At 52.5% G+C, this 25,414-nt stretch overlaps 1 protein-coding gene across 1 annotated transcript in view; it reads right to left on the bottom strand.

Annotated features, from left to right (window-relative positions):
* The window catches only part of LOC140418117 (uncharacterized), a 97,746-nt gene that overhangs the window by 36,611 nt on the left and 35,721 nt on the right, over positions 1–25,414 (bottom strand). The window contains exon 2 of the mRNA XM_072501532.1: positions 6,821–7,177. Within this exon, the coding sequence (XP_072357633.1) occupies positions 6,821–7,177 (357 nt within the window). The remainder of the gene's footprint in view (positions 1–6,820; positions 7,178–25,414) is intronic.

Here is a 25,414-nt window from a genome sequence, read left to right as displayed (position 1 = left end):
ACCGCACGGGTGGCGTCCGTGGTGGAGGCAATGGGTGTGACGGTGTCAGACATGGGGAGCGGTTTGCGAGGCCTGGGGCTTTCCGTGCAGGCGGCGTCTATGGCCCAGGACATGACTGCCCTCTCACAGGAGGCCATGAGCCAGCGCCAGCGGCAGATGGCAGAGGCGCTCAACGCCGTGGCCGTGCTGTCTCAGCAGGCAATGGCCAAATCCCTGCAGGCCATGGCCCAGTCTCAGCAGGCCATCGCTGAGGGCATCGGTGCCATTGCCCATGTGCTAGCCGGCGTCGCACAGTCACAGACAGGGATGGCCAACTCCCTGAGCTCCATGGCTGCAAACCTGCAGACCCTTGTCGATACCAGCACGGGCCTCCAGGACTGGCAGCGCCAGGTGTCGGAGGGGCGCCGGATGGCCGGTCCGTTCACACCCCCGACCCATGTAGAGAAACCCGAGGGAGGAGGAGTTGCTGGCGCCCGTCCATGGTCCCCCTGTAGGGGAGGTCCAGGAACACAGCAGCACCTCGGACTCCCACCCCTTCCGTCCCAGGTGCATCGGGTGGGCAACGGGCAGGACAGGCTGGCAGCTCGCCATCCCAGTCGCCCGGGCCGCAGCCTGGTCCATCTAGGCCAAGACACCCCAGGAAACGGTCGCCAAAGGGATCCCGAGTCAGAGGGCAGGAATCACAGGAGTCCACCTCCAGTTCTGCTGTACCGTCTGGGGAACCACGTAGACGTAGTCAAATGGCCCGTAAGGCCAAACAATTAGACACTGAGTAAGTTGGCACGGGTGCAGGGCACATACGTGTTTTAGGGGCTAGGGCACGTGTATGCACTGTTTGTTATTAAAATCACTAACACCTACAGAAGCTGCCTTTGTGCTCTGTCCGAAGCGTGCGGGGGTGTCATGTACGTTGAGCGCCAGTGTATGTGTGATCGGTGGTCTTACGTCGGCCTCAGGTGAGTCTGCCCCCTTCCCCCTGGTCCACCTTCACCATCCCCCCGGGCAGAGGACGGGACCGTGCGCTGCAGTGTCACAGCCGCATGCAGGGATGGTCCGGGTGGATGGTGGTACTGTGGCCATGGGTCAGACATCGTCCAACGATGTGGAGCCAGGAGCTCATCGTAGAGCGGGTTGTCATCATCCTCCATGGCCTGCAATAGACATGCTTCCACCGGCGCCCGTGAGAGCCCGGCCGTCGTGCCACAGGTGGATCTGCAATGGAGGGGTGGTGTGCATGCGGGTGGGGTGGGTGTGGTTGGGGGGGCTGAGGATGCTGGGTGTGTGGATAGGTGGGGTGGGGGGGTGTTTGGGTGTTGCCATAGTGTGCGGTATGTGGCCATACTCGCCGATTCCCACGCCCCCTAGCCAGTGAAGCGGGCGGCTATCAGCCTGTCCCGTGCCCGCTGGCCCAGCCGGTAACGGTGGACAGCCACCCGCCCATGTCTAGCCCGTCTGTCCTGACCATTGCCCCCATCCCCCTCATCTGGGGAGGACTGCGCCTCTTCCTGCTGCTCCTCCACTCCCCCCTCCTCTGCCTGCGGCACATCGCCCCTCTGCTGGGCTATGTTGTGCAGGACGCAGCACACCACAATGATGCAGCCGACCCTATCTGACTGGAGGGTGCCCCCAGAGAGGTCCAGGCACCTGAAACGCATTTTGAGCACGCCAAAGCACCTCTCTATCGCACCCCTTGTCACTGCATGGGCATCATTGTAGCGGTTCTCCACGTCATTCTGTGGCCTCCCTATAGGCGTCATCAGCCACGACCGCAACGGGTAACCACTGCCGCCCAGCAACCAGCCCCTCAGCCGGGGGTGGCGTCCCTCATACATGCTGGGGATGTAAGACCGCGACAACACGTATGAGTCATGTCCACTTCCCGGGTACCGGGCGCAGACGTGCAGGATAATCATGCGGTGATCGCAGACCACCTGGATGTTCATGGAATAGGTCTACTTCCTATTGGTGAACACGGCCCTCTTATCTGCAGCTGGCCACATGGCGATATGCATCCCATCGATCGCGCCCTGGACCATGGGGAACCCAGCCACGGCAGAGAAGCCCACGGCCCGGGCAACCTGGCTGGCCCGGTGCACAGGGAAGTGGATGTAGCGGTCCGCAAAGGCATATAGGGCGTCTGTCATTGCCCGGATGCACCGATGCACCAATGTCTGCGAGATGCCGGACATGTCCCCACCTGGCGTCTGGAATGACCCCGTGGCATAAAACTTCAGGGCCACCGTAAACTTGACGGACACGGGGAGAGCATGTCCGCCCCCAGTGCCACGCGGTGCCAGGTGTGCCAGCAGGTGGCAGATGTGTGCCACGGTTTTGCGGCTCATCCGGAGTCTCCTCCAGCATTCCCGGTCCGTGAGGTCCTGGTACGACAGCCGGGGCCGGTACACACGGGGCCTCCTTGGGTGCCTCCGTTGCCGTGGCGCCGCGACGTCCTCCTCCTCCTCCTCATGTTCCTCCTCCACTAGGTGCTCCCCCTGCTCCACATCCTGTGGGCGGGTGTCCCTCCAGCCTGGGCAGCTGCCGCCTGCCCCTCTGCGGCATGCTCCTCTATGTCAGCCTGCGCCGCCTCTCTGGCACGCTCCTCCTCCTCCTCCAGGGCAACATGGAGAATAGCGGCTACCGCCATAGCGGCCAAAATCGCTGGCTGATCATAAAACATGCGGCCTGCGGGGGAGGGGGGGAACGACGACATGTCATCATTGCCCGTAACCCCCCTCCCCCCAGCCAGGTGGCATGGGCTGCACGGGTGCGACTGTTGGAGGATGGCACCTGGCCAGGCGGACAAACTCCCTTGCCCTCGCACGCCCCCTCCCCGGCACTCACCCCCCCGTCCCCGGCACTCATCGCCCATACCCGGCACTTACTCCCCCGTACCCGACATGCATCCTCCCATACCCGGCACTCACCCCCCGTACCCGGCTTTCATTCCCCCGTACCCGGCACTCATCCCCCCGTACCCGGCACTCACCCCCCCGTACCCGGCACTCATCCCCCCGGACTCGGCACTCACCCCCCCGTGCCCGGCACTCACCCCCCCGTACCCGGCACTCATCCCAACGTCCCCGGCACTCACCCCCCTGTACCTGGCACTCATCCCCCCGTACCCGGCACTCATCCCCCCGGACCCGGCACTCACCCCCCCGTACCCGGCACTCATCCCCCCAAACCCGGCACTCACCCACCCGTACCCGGCACACATCCCCCCGCACCCGGCACTCATCCCCCCGTACCCGGCACTCATCCCCCCGTACCCGGCACTCACCCACCCGTACCCGGCACACATCCCCCCGTACCCGGCACTCATCCCCCCGTACCCGGCACTCATCCCCCCGGACCCGGCACTCATCCCCCCGTACCCGGCACTCATCCCCCCAAACCCGGCACTCACCCACCCGTACCCGGCACACATCCCCCCGTACCCGGCACTCATCCCCCCGTACCCGGCACTCACCCACCCGTACCCGGCACACATCCCCCCGTACCCGGCACTCATCCCCCCGGACCCGGCACTCATCCCCCCGTACCCGGCACTCATCCCCCCATACCCGGCACTCACCCACCCGTACCCGGCACACATCCCCCCGTACCCGGCACTCATCCCCCCGTACCCGGGACTCATCCCCCCGGACCCGGCACTCACCCACCCGTACCCGGCACACATCCCCCCGTACCCGGCACTCATCCCCCCGTACCCGGCACTCATCCCCCCGTACCCGGCACTCATCCCCCCGTACCCAGCACTCATCCCCCCCCATACCCGGCACTCATCCCCGGTCCCTGGCACTCACCTACCCGTACCCGGCACTCACCCCCCCCGTGCCCAGCACTCATCCTCCCGTACCCGGCACTCACTCCCCCGTACCCGGCACGCATCCTCCCATACCCGGCACTCACCCCCCCGTACCCGGCTTTCATTCCCCCGTACTCGGCACTCACCCCCCCCCGTACCCGGCACTCATCCCAACGCCCCCGGCACTCACCCCCCCGTACCCGGCACTCATCCCCCCGGGCCTGGCACTCACCCCCCCTGACCCGGCACTCAGCCCCCCCGTACCCGGCACTCATCCCTCCGTACCCGGCACTCATTCCCCCGTACCCGGCACTCACCCCACCGGACCTGGCACTCACCCCCCCGTACCCGGCACCCATCCCAACGCCCCCGGCACTCACCCCCCCGTACCCGGTACTCATCCCCCCGGACCTGGCACTCATCCCCCCATACCCGTCACTCATCCCCCCATACCCGGCACTCACCCACCCGTACCCGGCACACATCCCCCCCGTACCTGGCACTCATCCCCCCGTACCCGGCACTCATCCCCCCGTACCCGGCACTCATCCCCGGTCGCTGGCACTCACCTCCCCTTACCCGGCACTCACCCCCCCCGTACCCGGCACTCATCCCCCCGTACCCGGCACTCACCCCCCCCCGGACCCGGCACTCATCCTCCCGTACCCGGCACTCACCCCCCCCGTACTGGCACTCATCCCCCCATACCTGGCACTCACCCCCCCGTACCCAGCACTCATCCCCCCCATACCCAGCACTCACCCCCCCGTACCCGGCACTCATCCCCCCGTACCCGTCACTCATCCCCACACCCCCGGCACTCACCTCCCCGTACCCGGCACTCACCCCACACCCCCGGCACTCGCCTCCCCGTACCCGGCACTCACCCCCGGTACCCGGCACTCACACCCCCATAGCCGGCACTCATCCCCCCGTACCCGGCACTCATCCCCCCGTACCCGGCACTCACCCCCCCCCCGTACCCGGCACTCATCCCCCCTTACCCGGCACTCATCCCCCCGTAAGCGGCACTCACCCCCCCGTCCCCGACACTCACCCCCTCCCATCCCGGCACTCATCCCCCCTTACCCGGCACTCACCCCCCCCCCCCCGTCCCCCCCCGTCCCCGGCACTCATCCCCCCGTACCCGGCACTCATTCCCCCGGCCCTGGCACTCATCCCCCCCGTCCCCCTCGTCGGCACTCACCCCCCCCTTCCCCAGCACTCCCCCGAAGCCCACCCCACCCCACCCCCACCGCACACTCACCCACACACACCTCTCCCCCACAGACACAGACTGCGGCACGCCATCACCTCTCCTGTGGCCACCCCCCAGGCCGTGACCTACCTCCACACTGGACGGCGCCAACCATCAACACTGGTTGACGCAGTTAAAAAGGTGTTTTGATTTACGCCGACGTTACCACGGGTCACGAGGTGGGTGGCGCGATTGACGCCCCGCCGACTTTTCACCCTTCGGAGAATTTGGCGGGCAGCGGGGGCGGGATTCACGCCGCCCCCCAGCGATTCTCCGACCCGGCGGGGGGTCAGAGAATCCCGCCCCATGGTCTTTTGAGCCATGGTTCCTTCTTGGATCTTCTGTCCAGTTATAACACCAACTGGAACCGTAACAGAAGCCATATAATATATTAGATGATGGCAAAATCTTGGTCAAAGGAATCGGTTTTAAGCACTGATTTAAAGAAGGAAGAAGAGGAAGGTAGTAGGCCAGAGATGTGTAGTGGTGCCATTCAAGAGCTAATGGGCCCAAGCAGCTAAAGGCATTGCCAATGGAATGCTAAAATCAGTGATGCATAAGAGGTCAGACATTGGAGTAGCACAGATATTTTGGAGATCTGTAAGGCTGGAGAAGTTACAGAGATAAAGGGGTGGGGGTGAAGCCAAGGTCATGGAGGAATTGATCAAAGGATGAGGATTTTAAACTGAGCAAGCCAACAATGACATTTCAAATTGGGAATTCAACGGGATGTCTGAATTTTTTATTCTTGCTTTATTCTCTCCTTTCCGGAAGATCCGAACACCCGTGGAGCTCCAGTTCCATGGATATCAATAGCCAGCTGGTAACCTGACGAAGCAAACACCTTTCATGCATGAGCATAAATAAAGCACAAGCAAGCTGTTGAGTATTGAGGACATATTGGTGAATCTCATTTGTCCTCTCATCCAATGGCTACCAAAGCTTTCCAGCACGGTTCATCAGATGCAATTGTGAGCAGAAACATTGGGTGATTGACTCCTCCCTCACCCTGCTGTGGTTAATTGAAGCACAACAACTTCTACCTGTCTCAGATTCAGCACGTGCCAGGAATAAAATCTGGGGTTTTCGGGGCTGTATGAGTTAACACAACAGTGGACAATGCCAAAATAATAATAATCTTTTCTTGTTGCTGTGAAAAGCCCCTAGCCACCACATTCTGACACCTGTTCGGGAATTGAACCCGCGCTGCTGGCCTTGTTCTGCATTACAAACCAGCTGTTTAGCCCACTGAGCTAAACCAGCTCTTACTGAGTTAAACCAGCTCTTCGCTGAGCTATACCAGCTCTTAGTGGCGATATTATTGATTATAGGTCTTCAGAGGAGATTAAACAAAACATTCCCTACAACAATTTCCTTTCTGCTCAGTGTATTGCAATGCTACAGGAGTGAAGTTTTCAATATCTGTACTCAATGCTGAAATATATGACTGACAGATCTACATTAAAATACTACAATGACATAGATTGTATATATAATACATTGTTAGAAAAGTTGCAAGTTATAGGTAAATGCAAGTCAAGAGGGTTATTAGTGGACACAAATTTATTCAATATAAGGCTTATTCTTGCAGTTAGCTTTAGTCACTTTCTGCTAAATTCCAAAGAATTTCTTCAAGAAGTTGGAACAGAGAAAGCTTGAAAAACTAAAAGGAATAGATGACCTTGCTGCGTGTCTCTCAAACATCTAAGACCGAGGACATTCAAATAAGAACTAATAATTGAGTCAAATCTTACTTGATGAAGGTTGCTTGTCTTCTCACAATGTTCAATAAGAGTTGTTCCATCTATCACAGAGAATGGCCTTTGCCTGGCACGCCTGTTTCTGAGCTTTATTCTGGAGGCTGGTGAAGAGTGGCCACAAATTCCAATTCCTGGTGAATCTGCTGGCATTCTGGACCTCACATTGAGCTCTGCTATAGCAGGGGAGTAATCTTTTGGGATCACACACTGCCAGTTGCAAAGCTGACCACAATCTGACACAGGGTGTGGTAGCTTTCTGCAAATTTCTTTTGTTTGGTTATTGCACATGTCTTCAAATCTCCCATTTCCTTCGTCATGAGGCAGCCCGTCTACATTTTCCTTCGCAGAGACCTTGTGGGTGTAAATTTCAATTATTTTACTAATATTTCTCCAAAGTACATATGCAAAACATTACATTTGAAAAAAAATGTTTCATTTAACTGTCCATCCCTTCCACAACCTGAAATGTTTACAAGTGTTTTCTTTCTGATTTTTCTCTCGATAATTTTTTCTCTAGCGGTAATGATTCATGCTGGAAGAGAGTTTAATCTGTGCAATCCTGGAGACCATTAGCAGCTAATTGGGATATTGATGGTTTAATGTTTATGAGACTTATTCTCTAAGAGTTGTCTTAATATTCTACTGGCATCCATATAATATTTGGCTTAATTTAAAATTTACATCCAAACCTGAGTGACCATGCTGGATCTTTCACGCATCCACGTGACAGATGGTTTTGATACTAACTGTTTTGGAAATAATGACTACTATCTTGTATTCAATCACAATAAGGAACACTTATTACTTTTTGTTCCTTCAACCTCATACATTTTCTGAATTTTAAAGAGCACAAAACGAAAGCTATATGATTCATCTTTTCTCTCACATGTGCAAGTTCTCTACACACACAACCTGTGTTTGTTAATTAAACAAAAGCCTCTCTGGTTAAAAGTAGTTGATCTAAATTTATGAAATGAAATGAAAATCGCTTATTGTCACAAGTAGGCTTCAAATAAAGTTACTGTGAAAAGCCCCTCGTCGCCACATTCCGGCACCTGTTCGGGGAGGCTGGTACAGGAATTGAACCGTGCTGCTGGCCTGCCTTGGTCTGCTTTAAAAGCCAGCTCTTTAGCCCTGAGCTCTGAACGAAGTTGGTGAAATGTGTCATCTAATTTTTTTAAAGCTTTGAACAGAAACTGCTGGAATGTTCGATGAATAAAGGTAAAAGCATGATGATCCCAGATGACCACAGGCTGCTTTCCCCTCAGAGGGGCAGAGCTGACTGGTGACGATCTAACCTGAGGATCACCACACCTCAGGTGAGGAGCAAGGTTCAGAAGGCGGGCCTTCATGAATAACCTCAAGCAGAATGGGAATTGAACCCACGCTGCTGGCTTTCCTCCACATCACAAACGAGCTGTCCGGCCAACTGGGCTAAACTGGTGATGAATACAGCTGATTAAACAGTATTCTGGAAAAAAGAGATGCTGCATGCTCAAAATGTACAACCTAAATTCAAGTGTCAATTTGATTGATACTGCAAAGGCTGTTTTTCTTCAACTTTAAAAAAAATCCTTTAAACCCTCATTTCGAACATCAGTAATTTATGTTACAGAAAAGAATGACACTGAAAATTTTGAGGGACACATTCTGTGAAATTTGTGGGAATCCAGTAGACCAGATAAATTGAGAGTGGTGCTGCTCAGGTCAAAGTGTGATGGGCCTGCCAAACCTTTGCCACTTTATCAACCAGTTATAGATAGTGTGACATAGGAAACTGCAATGCAGCATTGCTTATTCTAAATATAGCACCCCATGTTGCAGTCCCCAGTTTAGAAACTCACTTCAGCTGCACAATGTCAGATATTAATGTGCTTGGCACCAACCTAGGACTGGAGATGTGAAGCTAAATTTACATCTGTCAATCCACAACAAATCTTGTATTTATGTAGAACCTCCAATTCTGATCACTTGTGCATTTCAAATTATAATTGCTTGGTGGGCATGCAGATGCCTAGGTCCCTACATCTGGGATCGCTCCCTAAATCTCTCTACCAATACCTACCTTTTTGCCCAAACCTTTGGTCATCTTACCTAATATCTCCTTATGTGACTCCGTATCATACTGACAGCCTATGAAGGGCTGTGAGATGCAGAATATTAAAGGTGTTATATAAATGTAAGTTGGCAACATTACAAAATGGACGCAATTTAACAGAAATGAAGGAGTCCCATGTTGAGTGCATTGAACCGAGTGCTAGCCGGCACCAGCAGTGCTGAGAATGACCTCGCGATCGAATGGGACTCTGCTTCATTTCGGCGCCTCGGTGAGGAACGGCCCACTGAGGCTGCACTCAGTCCCATTTTCTGCACTAATGATACCCGCGTACCAGTAAGCTTGAGACTGCCCCTCACTGCAGTCTCCAGACCACCCCAACTCACCTATAAGGGGTTCATCGTCCACCCACCCCCCCCACCCCCGTCTCCTAAAGGTGGCACATCATCGGGCACGATCCCTGGCATGGGCAAAATATCACCCAGGCACCTTGGCACTGCCAACCAGGCAGTGCCCATTCCAGGATGGCACTGCTAAGGTGCCCAGGTGCCACTTCCAGGGTGCAAGTCTGGCAGTGCCAGTGTATCTGGGTGGCATTGGGCATGCCAGGGTACCACTCTGCCCAGAGCCCGACCACCCAGGGGCCCCTGATTGCTTGGGAGAACCCCCCAAGTGCTGGTACATCTGGTCCACATTTTTGGAGACCAGTGCTAACCAGCGCCTGCTTGGGGACTCTGAGGTGTGAGTGTTAGATCCCGCAGCCTCGGTAACCTTGGTGAATATTTAAATGAGCCCTATTGCACACATGAATACACAAATCTGTGTCCAGCCCATTGTGGGCGGGATCCAGATCACGACATCTCGCAAGATCACGTTAGATCCCGCGAGGCGTAGCGAGCTGGGTAAATCTTGCGAGAGGTCTCTCGTGTGATTTACCGGTTGCGTCGCATCCCTAGTTTGGTGAGCCGGATCCTTAGATTTCACCCAATGACTCAATGGGCAACACAGAAGCGTTGTGAAACAAAGGGCGTGATTTAACGAGCAAATAACAGAGTCCTGTTTCGCCAGAGAGGGAGAGATCCAGATTGCAACGTATCACGAGATGTTGTTAGATCTCACGAGGCATTCCGAGGCAGCACGGTAGCACAGTGGTCAGCATAGTTGCTTCACAGCTCCAGGGTCCCAGATTCGATTCCCGGCTTGGGTCACTGTCTGTGCGGAGTCTGCACATTCTCCCCGTGTCTGCGTGGGTTTCCTCCGGTTTCCTCCTACAGTCCAAAATGTGCAGGTTAGGTGGATTGGCCATAATAAATTGCCCTTAGTGTTCAAATAAGATTAGGTTGGGTTACTGGGTTACGGGGATGGGTGAAGATGTGGGCTTAATGGGGTGCTCTTTTCAAGGGCCGGTGCAGACTTGATGGGCCGAATGGCCTCCTTCTGCACTGCAAATTCTATGATTCCATGATTCTACGAATATTGTAATAATGGCCTTGTCGCATGACTGAGTCAGGCACGACGAGGCCATTCGATTGCACCGAAAATCTGACACTTATTCACGTGGGGTCTGGTTTAGCACAGGGCTAATGAGCTGGCTTTTAAAGCTGACCAAGGCAGGCCAGCAGCACGGTTCAATTCCCATGCCAGCCTCCCCGAACAGGTGCCGGAATGTGACGACTAGGGGCTTTTCACAGTAACTTCATTTGAAGCCTACTTGTGACAATAAGCGATTTTCATTTCATTTCATAAGGGTATATTGTGGCAGATGATCAAAAATCTGGTCAAAGTGGTACCTTTTAAGGAGTGTTCTGGCTGAGGTAATTTGGGGACCTGCCTCCTCACCCTACCCTTGAGAGTGGAGAGTAATGGCAAACCACCACTGACAAAATCTGCAAAGAAAACAGCCCACAGTGGGTGGGACCAGAAAACCCTGTCCAATGTGTGAATTTGACTTGGTGGGTGTTATGGCATGGCATAGTTTTTGATGGTCCCAGTTCCTTGAGGGTAGAATGTGGAAGACTGGTCAATAATTGCCAAGTCTAGTGATAACCACTAAAAACCTCTATCTACCCTCGCAGCTGGGATTATCCGTTCGCACTGAAAATGAATGGAGTTAGCTGGAGATGAAATATGGGTTGGGGCAGGGAGAAATGTTTAGGTATATGCAGGTCCAGGATTTCGCTAAGATGGAGATACAGAGCTTTCCAGTGGCGCCTGCCTCCACTGTTGGAGGAGGCGCTGACAACAGGGGGAATGGAGAAGGGGGTGGTGTTGGCGATTTATGGGGCGATTCTGGGCACCACTGGAGGGGATTAAGACAAAGTGGGAGGAGGAGTTGGGAGAGAGCATGGAGGAGAGGTTGTGGTGTGAGGTGCTCCGGAGGGTGAATGCCTCAACTTCGTGCACCAGGTTGGGGCTGATACAGCTGAAGGTGGTGTATAGGGCGCACCTCACAAAGGCGAGGATGAGCCGACTCTTTGAGGGGGTAGGCGCTGCTGGCTGGGGTAAGGGTCGGAGTATCGGCAATTGCAATATCAGATCATGCTCCGCATTGGGTGGATATTGTACTGGAGAAGGGGATGGGACAGAGACCAGGGTGAAAGTTAGATGCGGGACTGTTAGGGAACCGAGGGTTCTGTGACAAAATTGAAAAAGTAATCGAGGAACATGTAGGTTTTAACTGCACAGGTGAGGTGTCAAAGGCGGTTGTCTGGGAGGCTTTAAAGGCGGTGGTGAGGGGTGAGGTGATCCCATTCAAGGCTAGGCTAGACAAAGAGGAGAAGTTGGAACGTCAGAGGATAATAGATGAGATGCTGGAGGTAGACAGGAGACATGCAGAAGATAGGGACCCAGCACAGTTGGAAAAGAGGAACTCCAGGCGATCTTTGACCGACTATCTACCAGGAAGGCGGTATGCCAATTGAGGCGAGCAAGGGGGGCAGTTTACGAGCATGGAGAGAAGGTGAGCCGTATGTTGGCGGGTCAGCTCCGTAGGGAGGCTGCGGCAAGGGAAATTGTCGAGGTGCGGGACAGGACAGGGAAGTTGGTGGTAGCTCCAGATCAGAATAACAAGGTCTTTAAGGAATTCTATGAGAGGTTGTACAGGTCAGAGCCACCTGGGGGAGGTAGGGAGATGCAGGAATTTCTAGATGGGCTGCAGTACCCGAGGTTAGGGGAGGGGACACGGCTACATTAGAGGTGGCGATAGTGGAGCAGGTGATAAAAGATGTGATTGGGAGGATGCAGTCGGGGAAGGTGGCGGGGCCGGATGGGTTTCCGGTGGAATATTATAAAAAATTCAAAAATAAGCTGGTACCGCTGATGGTGGGGATGTTTGAGGAGGCGATAGGAAAGGGGGTGTTACCACAAACTTTGGGGCAGGCATCGATTTCCTGTTATTTAAGAAAGATGAGGATCCAACGGAGTGTGGGTCGGAGAGGCCCATATCACTTTTAAACAGGGGCGCAAAGATATTGGCGAAGGCACTGGCAGGTAGGCTGTAGGAGTGCCTCCCAAAGGTGATAGGTGAAGATCAGATGAGGTTTGTGAGAGGGAGGCAGCTCTTTTCGAACATGAGGAGGGTATTGAACGTGGTTATGGTACCGTTGGAGGGAAAGGAAACAGAGGTGGTTGTGGCACTGGACGCCGAGAAAGCATTTGACCCGGTCGAATGGGGGTACTTGATGCCAGTTCTAGAGCGGTTTGGAATTGGACCCAGATTTGTGGACTGGGTAAGGCTATTACATAAGGAGCTGAGGGCGAGTGTCCACACAAATAACATCAGCTCAGAATACTTTCCTCTCCACCGTGGGGCTAGGCAGGGATGTCCTATGTCCCCCCTGCTGTTTGCACTCGCGATTGAGCCATTGGCCATCGCATTAAGAAGTTCGGGGGAATGGAAAGGGATAGTGCGGTGGGGGATAGAGCACAGGGTGTCTTTATATGCCGATGACTTGATGTGTCGGAACCTAGTGTGTCAATAGGGGGAATACTGGAGCTGCTTTGGGTGTTTGGGTCTTTCTCAGGGTACAAATTAAATCGAGACAAGAGTGAATATTTTGTGGTGTCTCAGCCATGGGTGGGGGGGGGGGCTGCCATTCCGTAAGGCAGAGAGTCACTTTAGATACCTGGGGGTGCAGGTTGCTCGAGATTGGGGGGAGGCTTTGTAGGTACAACATTTCTAGTTTGGTGGGGAGGGTGAACGCTGATCTGGCAAGGTGGGATGGTCTCCCTTTTTCACTGGCGGGTCGGGTACAGGCAGTTAAAATGAATGTGCTGCCGCGATTCCTGTTTATTTTTCAATGCCTGCCGATTTTCCTGCCAAAGGCATTTTTTAGAGAGATTGAAGGGATGATTACCTCGTTCATATGGGGAGGGAAGGCGGCCAGAATTAAAAAGGTGCTACTACAGAGAGGAAGGCAGGCAGGGGGTTTGGGTCTTCCGAACCTGATGTATTATTACTGGGCGGCGAATGTGGAGAAGGTAGGGAGCTGGGTCAGAGGGGTTGACTCCCAATGGGTCAGAATGGAGGAGAGTTTGGGTAGGTGGTCAGGATTGAAGGTGCTAGCGACAGCGCCGCTCCCGAGGCCCCGGGGAGATACTCAGGGAGTCCGGTAGTAATAGCTTTGTTGAGAATTTGGAGGCAGTTTCAACAGCACTTCAGGTTGGGGGCAGGGTCAAGGGAAATGCCGATTCGGGGGGACCATAGATTTGAGCCAGGGAAGTGGGATGGAAATTTTCGGAGATGGGAGGAGAAAGGAATTAGGACACTAAAAGATTTATTTCTTGGGGGTCATTTTGCGGAAGCGGAGTATGGGCTGGAGCAGGGGGAAATATTTAGATACATACAGGTTTGAGACTTTGCCAGAAAGGAGATACAGAGCTTCCCAGTAGAGCCGGCTTCCACATTGCTAGAGGAGGTGCTGACGACAGGGGGACTGGAGAAGGGGATAGCATCAGCAGTTTACGGGGCTATTTTGAAGGAGGAGAAAGCGCCACGAGAAGGGATCAAGGCAAAGTGGGAGGAAGAGTTGGGAAAAGGTATGGAGGAGGGTTTCTGGTGTGCGGTGCTCCAGGAGTAAACGCCTCCACTTCGTGTGCGAGGTTGGGGCTGTACAGCTGAAGGTGGTGCATAGAGCACACCTTACAGGATAAGGATGAGCCGGCTCTTTGAGGGGGTAGAAGATGTGTGTGAACGTTGCGGGGGAGGCCCCGCAAACCACGTTCATATGTTTTGGTCCTGTCCAAAGCTGGAGGATTACTGGAAGGAGGTGTTTAGGGTAATCTCTAAAGTGGTGCATGTGAAACTGGAACCGGGCCCTCGGGAGGCCATATTCGGGGTGTCGGACCAGCCAGGGTTGGAAATGGGTGCGGAGGCAGATGTTGTATCCTTCGCCTCGTTGATCGCCAGAAGGTGGACCCTGTTAGGGTAGAGATCAACCTCTCCACCCTGTGCCCTGGCGTGGCGGGGGTACCTGCTGGAATTCTTGACGCTTGCTTGAAAAGGTCAAATTTGAACTGAGGGGAAGGATGGAGGGGTTCGACAATTCATGGGCCTTATTCATTGTGCACTTTTGAGAATTGGATCACATCGAACATTTGGGGAGTTGGGGGCTGGGAGGTTGGGGGAGGGGGGCTGTGTGTGTTGATGGTGACTATGGGTGATTCCTGATTCCTTTTTGTCATTTGTTTATGTTAACATGTGGGCTAATGTCTGGGGTTTGGTGGGAGGATGGGATTGTTGTTATTGATATGGGGATTGCATTTCATTTGTTACTGATTATTGTTTATTGTTGGCTGTAAATTTGGGAGAAAATGTGAAAAAAGAGAATACAAAATATTTTTTTAGAAGATCTCATGGACTGTTTGCAGCAAAAGCGAGAGTTTTTCTGGTGTCCCGGCCACCCTCAATCAACTCCATAAAAAAAAACAGACTAACAGGTAATTCATCAAATTTTTGTTTTACCTCCCCTTACACGAAATGGCAACTATGTTTATCTACTTAAAAAGGACTTCAATGGACTTCTGCAGTTTATTGCTTGGGTGGTCGAGCAAGACATTTAACAGAATAACAATAAAGTTCTGTACAGGAAAGTCTTGCCATTCCTGGGGATTACATTCCCGCGAAATCTCACAAATGGCAAAATCACGGATGGGGAACTTGCTTTTGAATGGGAGTCAATTAGATAGGTTCCACCCATGTGAGAGCAGCATTGGATTGGGCAGTATTGTGGTGCAGTTCCTGTAAATGATAGAAGGGGAAGCCTCTGAGCAATACATCGGTGAAGATTCAAAATTGAATGGAGCCGGTGGACAGGATTCTCCAGCCTCCCAGCCGCATGTTTCCCGGCGGCGGAAGACAGCGAACTGTTCGCTGGTGGCGGGTTCTCTGCTCCAATGGTAATTGTACGAAGTCTTACAACACCAGGTTAAAGTCCAGCAGGTTTGTTTCGATGTCACTAGCTTTCGGAGCGCTGCTCCTTCCTCAGGTGAATGAAGAGGTAGACATTCACCTGAGGAAGAAGCAGCGCTCCGAAAGCTAGTGACATCGAAACAAACCTGTTGGACTTTAACCTGGTGTTGTAAGACTTCGTACTGTGCTCACCCCAGTCCAACGCCGGCATATCCACACCAATGGTAATTCACATTGAAGCCACCCCACGCTGCCAGGAAACCCGCGGGATGCGGTGCGTTGTCAATGGGACCAAAGAATCCCGCCTCCAGCAAATGGCCGGCTCTTGACCTGGCGATTCGGACATTTCCAGGTTAATCCATTCATTTGGGCTGCCCTTCAGCTGAAACCATTCCAGTCGCTGCTCTGTCATGACTTCTGTCTCCCCGGGGAAAGGAGAGGGAGAAGAAATCGCGGATAAGCGAACATTCTGCACGCGATGGCCGATGCGGTGTACAAAGTACAAAGTGCGGGTAAGTGTAAACGCGAACCAGGAAGTCGCAAACGGCAGGCCTTTACAGTATAATTGTAAATCTTACAACATTATCAGTAAGAGATTAAAACACTCAAATGGATGGTTTGCATATTGTTAGCTGAACACTAGATGGCACTCGGAAAGAACATTATAGCATCTGCACCACTCTTGCATTACCTCTGCTATTTTCGATGGAAGATTCTACAGAGTTTTATTAGTACTAAGCCAATACCAATGTTCATTTAGACAGAGCAGTGGTAACAATATTAAAGAATATCTTGCTTACTTAGATTGTATTCTACCTTGTCACTCAAATCATTTTGCATTTAGGTAATACTTCAAAATATCTTTCACACAAACTCTAAATGTGGACTTAATCACCTGCTTCGGCCTTTTCTTTTCTTTTAGAGTTATAAACACAAGTTTCCTTTAAGGACTGATTGTTTCAACGGGTGATCCCCATGAGGAGCTGTGCTGTCAAGAAAGTGTTGACCAGCAAGTCACAGGACTGTACCTGCACTCTCTGAGTTAGGTTGAGGGGCTGGTTTAGCTCAGTGGGCGAGACAGCTGGTCTGTGATGCAGAACAAGACCAGCAACGCGGGTTCAATTCCCGTACCAGCTGAGAATTCTGAATGGATGAGAAAACTAAACATTGCATTCCTGAGATTTCCAAAGCAGTGCGGCCTCTGGCCAAGAAATTAATTATTTCCTTACATTGCTCTGTTTAAATTTTATTTTATTGATATAAATTTTCTTGGCAGATATCGTGTGATATATTTTATTCATTAGATACAAACCAATGGAGAATTGAAAACTATCAGCACGAAACAAGAAAAAGAAGACTAAATTATAACCTGTGCAACCAATTTGATACAATAGATTAGTGACTGTAACCTCCAGGCACAGCCATGGAGAGACGTCATGGGCTCTAGTGCTTTTCCTGTAACTGGGCCCTCAGATGTGTCTGTGCAACAGAGTCCATTTAAGAGGCCAGGGGACAAAGACTGAATTGTATCTGTGTTTCTTGATCAGTCAGTCTGAGGACTCTGCTGATTGCTGCTTCTCACTGCAATATATATTCTAAATCTACTAAGCAAAACAACTTTATCACAATATTTCAATACCTCAAATAACTCACAAAACGTACCAAGATATAGTGGGATGATAGGTAGGTAGACAAAAGGACAAGATTGAGGTCAATGGAAAAGACACTTGAGAACCCCGTGCGATGCAAAACAGGTTTCTGATTCAATATGAACCCAGTACACACTCCTGTCCTGACAATCTGACCCCACAAAGCCTGCTCATAGTAAACTTTCATGAGCAACAAAATTAGCAGAACTCCAGCCACGATTCACCTTCTATTTGCAAGATAATTATGGATAGGAAGCCATCTAGCCCAGCTCATCTCATCCCAGAATGATAGCCAGATATATATATTAAGAGCTGGCCATTAAGGCCCTTGAGCCTGCTCCACCATTTGCTAATATTGCCTACATTATACCAGTTACTTCAACTCAAAAGTACTTAATTGACTGTAAAGTGATTTGAGATTGTAATAATTCCAGGATGCACAGAGCGAGAGGCAAAACCAATTTATTTTAAACCGAAAACAAAGCCGCTACCACGGCACACAAAACAAACATCCAAGCCCTGGACTATCGGGAACTACCGATCCGGGTCTGGGAGCTACATTTAAAGGTCCCGCGAACGAGGCCCAGCTGGGCAGGCCTCTGCCCAATCACCATGGCAACCCGTATTCTACAAAGCCCAGGAGGACATCAGTCAGCAATCAACCGTGGTCCTCATGGGGATCATCACAGGGACATTATGAAAGGGGCTGCACAAATGTAGCTTTTCTCTTTCATTCATTGCATCTACATGCATTAGGCAGCCCAACAATAGCAATGGGGAAACTGAAAGCCCAATGCTGATTCTCTAAGGATAATTAATCACAGACCAATCAACAGATGTTAGGAAAGTGGCTACAAAGAAGTCTCTGCTTTTACGAATCAATTCAACCCTAGTTAATCTCCCCCCAACCCACCTCCAACCTTTCCCCCAACACCCCTTCCAACCTCACGCAAACCCCTCCTCCAACAAGCCCCCCAACAACCTCGTACCCATAACCCAATCCCCCAATCCCACACTGCATGCAATCAGTTCTAGAATTACAGGGATTTGACTGACCATTTCTCAAGCAGGAACACTCTTGTCGTGTTAGGTACATTGGTATAACACTGGCTGCAACTGGATGCAGCTTAGATCAAAAAGATACTCCAGACCTTGAAGTTAGTTCAATCAGGTTTATTGAACTAATAGCACAGTTCTCTGTGAGTTCAACTCTCTGCTAACGTAAGTGTGGTTACTCTGTCTGACTGAACCGGTGGTTCAGTATAATAACTTAGCCACGTGGTGGAGGTGTGAGATTGTAACAACACCCTTGACTGACTCTCTAGATGTTCATCAGTGGAAAGAGGTGGAGTGTCAGTGCCTTGTGTCTTTTATAGTCATATCCCACCCCTGAGTGTCCTGCCTGCTGATTGGTCATGTCCTGTTCTCTGTGTCAATTAGCTGCTTGTCTGTGCCTGCCTGTATATCATTATGTGTGTGTCTGCGCATCATGACATCTCCCCTTTTTTTAATGTTTGGATGACATATGTGAACATATTTACAAGAATAGACCAATATTAACATAGATACATGCAGTGGGTGTGAACATATGTACATGTGAAAACAGCTGTCTAATGCGAGAACTCAGAACAAAGCAAACAGAACAAATGCTCATAAGTCCAGTCTCTGATCCTGGTTGACCGCCGGAGAGGTGGTGGTGGGGGCGACAGCACCTTGATGGGCGGGATTGAAGCCTGACTGGTGGCCTCGTGAGTCGAGGTATCAGGAGGTGGCAAAACAACAGAAGGAAACGGAGAAGAATGTGGTTGCGGGCAGGCAACATTGCGCAGTGCCCGTCCGTTTTGTCGCACAACAGAACCATCAGCCAACGCACAACATACGAGTGGGGGGGGGGCAGCCAGTCGAACAACGACAGCTGGAGCTGACTAGCCTCCATCAGGGATCTTGACCTGAACAGTGTCTGACGGGGATAACACGGGCAAATCGGTGGCATGAGCATCATAGCCCTGTTTTTGCCGGTCTCGGAGTTGCTGCACCTTCTGCAGCACCGGGAGGTGATCCGGGTTGGGCACGTGTATGGCTGGAAGTGTCATTTGCAGGTCCCTGTTCATCAGGAGTTGAGCCGGTGACATGCCAGTGGACAGTGGGGCCGCCCTGTATGCAAGCAGCGCAAGGTGAATGTCAGACGCAGAATCCGTGGCCTTGCAGATGAGCTGCTTCACTATGTGCACCCCTTTCTCAACTTTTCCATTTGACTGCGGATAGTGTGGGCTGGAAGTGACGTGTTTGAACTGGTACGACTGGGCAAACGGAGACCATTCATGGCTGCTGAAGCACGGGCCATTGTCACTCATGACAGTGAGTGGGATACCATGCCTGGAGAACGCCTCCTTACAGGCCTTGATGACGGAATTACAATCCGGTCCAGTTTGAGGAGGATACCATCAACCACTGTCATGTCGTCCTTTACATTGAAAAATTGAGGGCACTGCCCTTTTTGCCAGCCATTGGCTAGGTGTTGCATAACACGCTGCAAGAGGGGGTCTTTGGCTGTCTCCTCACGGATACGAATCACCTTCTCATCAGATGCCGGGAGGGTGCTAGCACACAGCTGCACCTGTGACTCAACCATGACTCAATGTGCCGGATGACATTCAGTGGTTCACTAGGCATAGCGATGGAGCGGGACAGTGTATCGGCAATGATGAGCTCCTTGCCAGGCGTGTAGACCAGGTCAAAGTAGTAACTTCTGAGTTTGAGGAGGATGCGCTGCAACCGAGGCGTCATGTCATTAAGGTCCCTGTGGATAATGTGGACCAGGGGCCTGTGATCCATCTCGACTGTGAATGTCGGCAGGCCGTAGACATAGTCGTGAAACTTGAGAATGCCAGTGAGGAGGCCGAGGCATTCCTTCTGTATTTGTGCATACCTTTGTTCGGTGGGCGTCATTGCCCTTGAAGCGTCGGCAACCGGTGCCCAAGATGAGATGTCATTGCGTTGCAGCAGGACCATACCAATGCCATCCTGGCTCGCATCTGTCGAGATTTTGTTTCCCTGTCTGGGTCGAAAAATGCCAATACGGGGGCAGTGGTGAGCTTGGCTTTCAGCTCCAACCACTCTGCCTGATGGGCTGCCTTCCACTCGAAGGCAGTGGACTTCTTCACTAGGTTTTGTAGGGCCGTGGTGTGTGAGGCCATGTTTGGGATGAACTTGCCCAGAAAATTGACCATGCCCAGGAAGCGCAATACCACCTTCTTGTCTTCCGGGACCTTCATGGCTGTGATGGCCTTGACCTTGTCTGTGTCGGGGCACACGCCCCACTGAGAGATCTGAGGCGTCATTCTCCGACCCCCCGCCGGGTCGGAGAATGGCCGTTGGCCGCCGTGAATCCCGCCCCCGCCGAAGTCTCCGGTACCGGAGATTGGGCAGGGGCGGGAATCCGGCCGCACCGGTTGGCGGGACCCCCCGCTCGCTTCTCCGGCCCGGATGGGCCGAAGTCCCGCACAGAAATTGCCTGTCCCGCCGGCGTAAATCAAAGCTGGTATTTACCGGCGGGACCAGGCGGCGTGGGCGGGCTCCGGGGTCCTGGGGGGGGGCGCAGGGCGATCTGACCCCGGGGGGTGCCCCCACGGTGGCCTGGCCCGCGATCGGGGCCCACCGATCCGCGGGCGGGCCTGTGCCGTGGGGGCACTCTTTCCCTTCCGCCTCCGCCACGGCCTCCACCATGGCGGAGGCGGAAGAGACTCTCCCCACTGCGCATGCGCGGGAAACTGTCGGCGGCCGCTGATGCTCCCGCGCATGCGCCGCACTTCCTCGCCAGATGGCGGGGCACCAAACGCCATTTCCGCCAGCTGGCGGGGTGGAAATCCCTCCGGCGTCGGCCTAGCCCCTCAATGTTGGGGTTCGGCCCCCAAAGATGCGGAGCATTCCGCACCTTTGGGCCGGCGCGATGCCCGTCTGATTGGCGCCGTTTTTGGCGCCAGTCGGGGGACATCACGCCGTTGGGGGAGAATTTCACCCCTGGTCTCCTAGGAACTTGAGTGTCGACATGCTAAAGCTACATTTGGCCCTGTTCAGCTTCAGGCCATTGGCGTGGACACGGCGGAATACTTGCTGGAGACGGGAAACATGCTCCTCACGGGTCGTGGACCATATAATGACGTCATCCACGTGCACACAAACCACTTCGATGCCCTCCATTATCTGCTCCGTGATGCGATGAAATATCTCCGATGCCGAGACGATGTCGAACGGCATACAGTTATAGCAGTACCTGCCAAACGGTGTGTTGAAGGTGCAGAGCCTTCTGCTGGACTCATCCAGCTGGATTTGCCAGAATCCATGTGACCAACCTTCTAACTTCGTGAAAAACCTTGCATGTGCCATCTCACTGGTGAGTTCCTCCTGCTTCGAGATGGGGTAGTGTTCCCACATTACATTCCAGTTAAGATCCTTGGGATCAATGCAGATGCGCAGGTCTCCAGGGGGTTTTTTAACACACACCATTGAGCTGACCCAGTCAGTCGGTTCGGTTACCCTGGAAATGATCCCCTGCTGCTGCAGCTCATTGAGCTGTTCCTTCAGGCGCTCCTTCAGCGGAGCCGGGACCCGGCATGGTGCATGGACCACTGGCTTGGCACCAGGTCGCAGTAGGACCTTGTACCGATATGGCAAAGTGCCCATCCCTTCAAACACATCTGGATACTGAGCGAGGATGTCGTCAATGCCAGCTTGAAGATCCACGTTGGAGAATGTTGTTGAATAAACCCGCTGCACCAGGTTTATCTATTTGCAGGCATGCGCGCCTAGTAGGGATGCCCTGTCTGGCTTGACAATTTCAAACCTTAGCCGTGCATGGGTGCTCCGGTTGGAGACGAGTAGATGGCAGTACCCCTGTGCCGTAATGGTATTACCGTTCTAGTCCAGGAGCTGGCAGGCTGCTGGAAGGACCTTGGGGGGCTTCTTGATGCGTTTGAAGTCTGCTTGTGAGAGGAGGTTGGCAGAAGCACCTGTGTCCAGCTTGAACTGGATGGAGCAGTGGTTGACCTGCATCATAGCACGCCATTTGTCCGCAGAATCCACAGCAAGGATGGACTGAATGCGAAATGAGTTAGGTGTGGCATGTACATGTGTGGTAATGATGCCCACTCGGTAGGCGGACTCCAGGCACTCGTCCTCTGGATCCGTTGTACTGCCAGGGTCAGAATCCTGTAATCGGCGTTGCACATTCTGGACGTGCCATCGTCGGTATTGGGAGCGATGGCCTCTGATTGGTGGTGCAGACCTGCACAAGGCTGCATAGTCCAGGCTTCCTGCAGTTTAAACATCGCCTGCCTCTTGCAGGGCAGTGTCCCTTTAAGTGTGCATTGCCACAGTTTGGGCACGTCATGACGTCGGCATCGTGACGCGGTGTACGTCGTCGCACATGCTCAGTGCGGTCAGCAGACGTCTGCACCTGCGCAGTGTGGGTGTCGGCCGCTTCGTTATCCAGTTCGCATCGCGCATGCGTGGGGCTCCAGGAAAAGCGCGCGAGATGGGCGCTGTCTTCAATGCTGAGGTGCTGCATCCGGGAGATGGCCTGCACCCTCTCTGCCTCGTGGGAGGCAAGTTTCTCATTTTCGGCCGATTTGCATTGGGAATACCGATTTTTTTGCGTGCTCATGCGCTGTACAAGTTTCAATCACAACTGGCAGGGTCATATGCTTGATTTTTAAGAGCTGCTCTCTCAGAGGATCAGAGTGAACTCCAAAAATGATTTGATCTCTGATCATGGAGTCAGCAATATCACCAAAGGTGCAGGGCAGCGCTAGAGGCGGAGGTTAGTTAAGAAGGCATTGAAAGATTCATCTTTACCTTGAAGACGTTGTTTGAATCTGTCGCGCTCGAAGGTTTCATAGAATTTACAATGCAGAAGGAGGCCATTCGGCCCATCGAGTCTGCACCGACTCTTGGAAAGAGCACCCTACCCAAGGTCCACACCTCCACCCTATCCCCATAACCCAGTAACCCCACCCAACACTAAGGGCAATTTTGGACACTAAGGGCAATTTATCATGGCCAATCCACCTAACCTGCACATCTTTGGACTGTGGGAGGAAACCGGAGCACCCGGAGGAAACCCACGCACACACGGGGAGAACGTGCAGACTCCGCACAGACAGTGACCCAAGCCGGAATCAAACCTGGGACCCTGGAGCTGTGAAGCAATTGTGCTATCCACAATGCTACCGTGCTGCCCTGGTGTCCACTTCACAGTGACTATCGAACTTGTCCAGGATTGTCTGAAACTTTGTCTTGTCCTGGCCTTCGGTGAAGTTAAACGAGTTGAAGAGTTCGATGGCTTGATCACCCGCTTTTGAGCGGAGAAGCGCAATCTTTCCTGCATCAGACGCACCCTTGAGGTCTGAGGCTGTGAAGTATAGCAGAAACTTTTGCTTGAATGTCTGCCAGTTGGCACTGAGATTGCCGGAGGTCCTGAGCTGGTGAGGAGCCTGAATCTTCTCCATGGTGCTGGGATATAGTTGCTGGTCATCATGGAATGGACTGAGGTAAGCCACCTTAAATTAGTACTCTCCTGGTATCATGTTGTGTTAGGTACATTGGTATAACACTGGCTGCAACTGGATGCAGCTTAGATCAAAAAGATACTCCAGACCTTGAAGTTAGTTCAATCAGGTTTATTGAACTAATAGCACAGTTAGCACAGTTCTCTGTGAGTTCGACTCTCTTCTAACTTAAGTGTGGTTACTCTGTCTGACTGAATCAGACTAGCTCTTAGCCACGTGGTGGAGGTGTGAAATTGTAACAACACCCTTGACTGACTCTCTAGATGTTCATCAGTGGAAAGAGGCAGAGTGTCAGTGCTTCGTGTCTTTTATAGTCATATCCCATCGCTGAGTGTCCTGCCTGCTTATTGGTCATGTCCTGTTCTCTGTGTCCATTAGCTGCTTGTCTGTGCCTGCCTGTATATCATTATGTGTGTGTCTGCGCATCATGACAACTCTCAGTTGCTGCTGCTGTTCTCACCTTCTGGTAGCTTTGTGGCTTCCTGGTGGGCTTGCCAAAAAAAAAAATCAGAATCACTGAACTGCCCAAAGGTTGGACGCAGCAGCAGCAACAGCTAGTGAGATTGACCTGACACTGAAAGAGCGGCTGAAAAAGCATTGGACCTCTCGGCCCGACTGATCCGTTTTCTTGATCCATCTTTCAAGTCTGCAGCTCCAGCTTATCAGCATTGTCAACGAGAAATTGTTTGCAACATCAAGCCCGGGCCCAGGACCTCCCCCCGACCCTGGGGTCAGTGTTTGGCACCGTCTGCAAACTACCCCTCCCCCCTCCTCTCTCTCTCCCGGGCCCTCCCTCTAAGACCAGAGCATAAAGCTCACACAGATTAATGGAACAGCAATTTACTCTGTCTGCTGGCTGGATGGGCACTACAGCCAGTAGGCAGTTAAGTTGGCATTTGTATTGGGCATGAGCATGCGTGAAACCATTCCCTCTGGTATGCTAATTGGCATAAAATTGACAAGCTCGTTGATACAAACCACAGCATTGATGCGATAGGAAATGGAATATTGTCGTATTGGCCTCATAGAGGTGATCACTTGATGATGAGTTGGGTTGAGGAATATTTTTGAGATAAAGGTGAAGTAATTTTTGTCATGATATTCAAACACACACATCATGATGGACACACTAACAGGCAAATCAGAGTACACAACACCACAACCAATCACAGACAAGAACACCAACCACATAAAAAGCACGAGCACGACACCTGGAGGTCAGTAGGTCTGGGGAGAAGGAAGCATGAAAGAGCTGTTGAAACACCACAAGCAGGGAGCCCCCCACGTGCAGAGTGCAAAGACCAAGTTGTAAATAGTGAGTTTAAATAAACAAGTGTTGTACCATATGCAACTGTGTTGGCTCTTCTGTGTGTTAGAACACCCAACACCACATGGTACAGGAGTGGATCGATACCTGCCTACCAACCTGCCATTCTGGACATGGACCACACCGGCAAACCGCAGCCGATGCAAGTCACGGGGAACCTAGGCACCAACTGGAAGCTCTACAGGCAGCGATTTGACCTGTACATCCGTGCCACCGAAAAACAGAATGTCTCGGATGATTCGAAGATTGCAATGCTCCTCTTCTACGCAGGCCCCCACCCAAATGATGTCTTTAATTCACTGGTGTTCGAGGAAGGCGAAAACCAGGCCAAATATGACACGGTCATCCTCAAAATGGACCAGCACTTTCAAACTGAAGTAAACGAAACTTTCGAAAGATACATCTTTCAGCAACGCCTGCAAGGTAAGGAGGAGCTTTTTCAACCCTTTTTGACGCACCTCCGGATTCTAGCGCAGTCCTGCGGTTACGGCACCACCACAGAGTCCATGATCAGGGACCAGATTGTTTTTGGCGTTGCCTCCAGTGGCCTACGCCAGCAGCTTCTTAAAATAAAGAGCCTC

The sequence above is a fragment of the Scyliorhinus torazame genome, chromosome 5 (assembly GCF_047496885.1).
Source record: "Scyliorhinus torazame isolate Kashiwa2021f chromosome 5, sScyTor2.1, whole genome shotgun sequence".
NCBI classification, from domain to species: domain Eukaryota; kingdom Metazoa; phylum Chordata; class Chondrichthyes; order Carcharhiniformes; family Scyliorhinidae; genus Scyliorhinus; species Scyliorhinus torazame.
The sequence above is the reverse complement of the archived record's forward strand: the minus strand, read 5'-3'. Positions and strand labels throughout refer to the sequence as shown.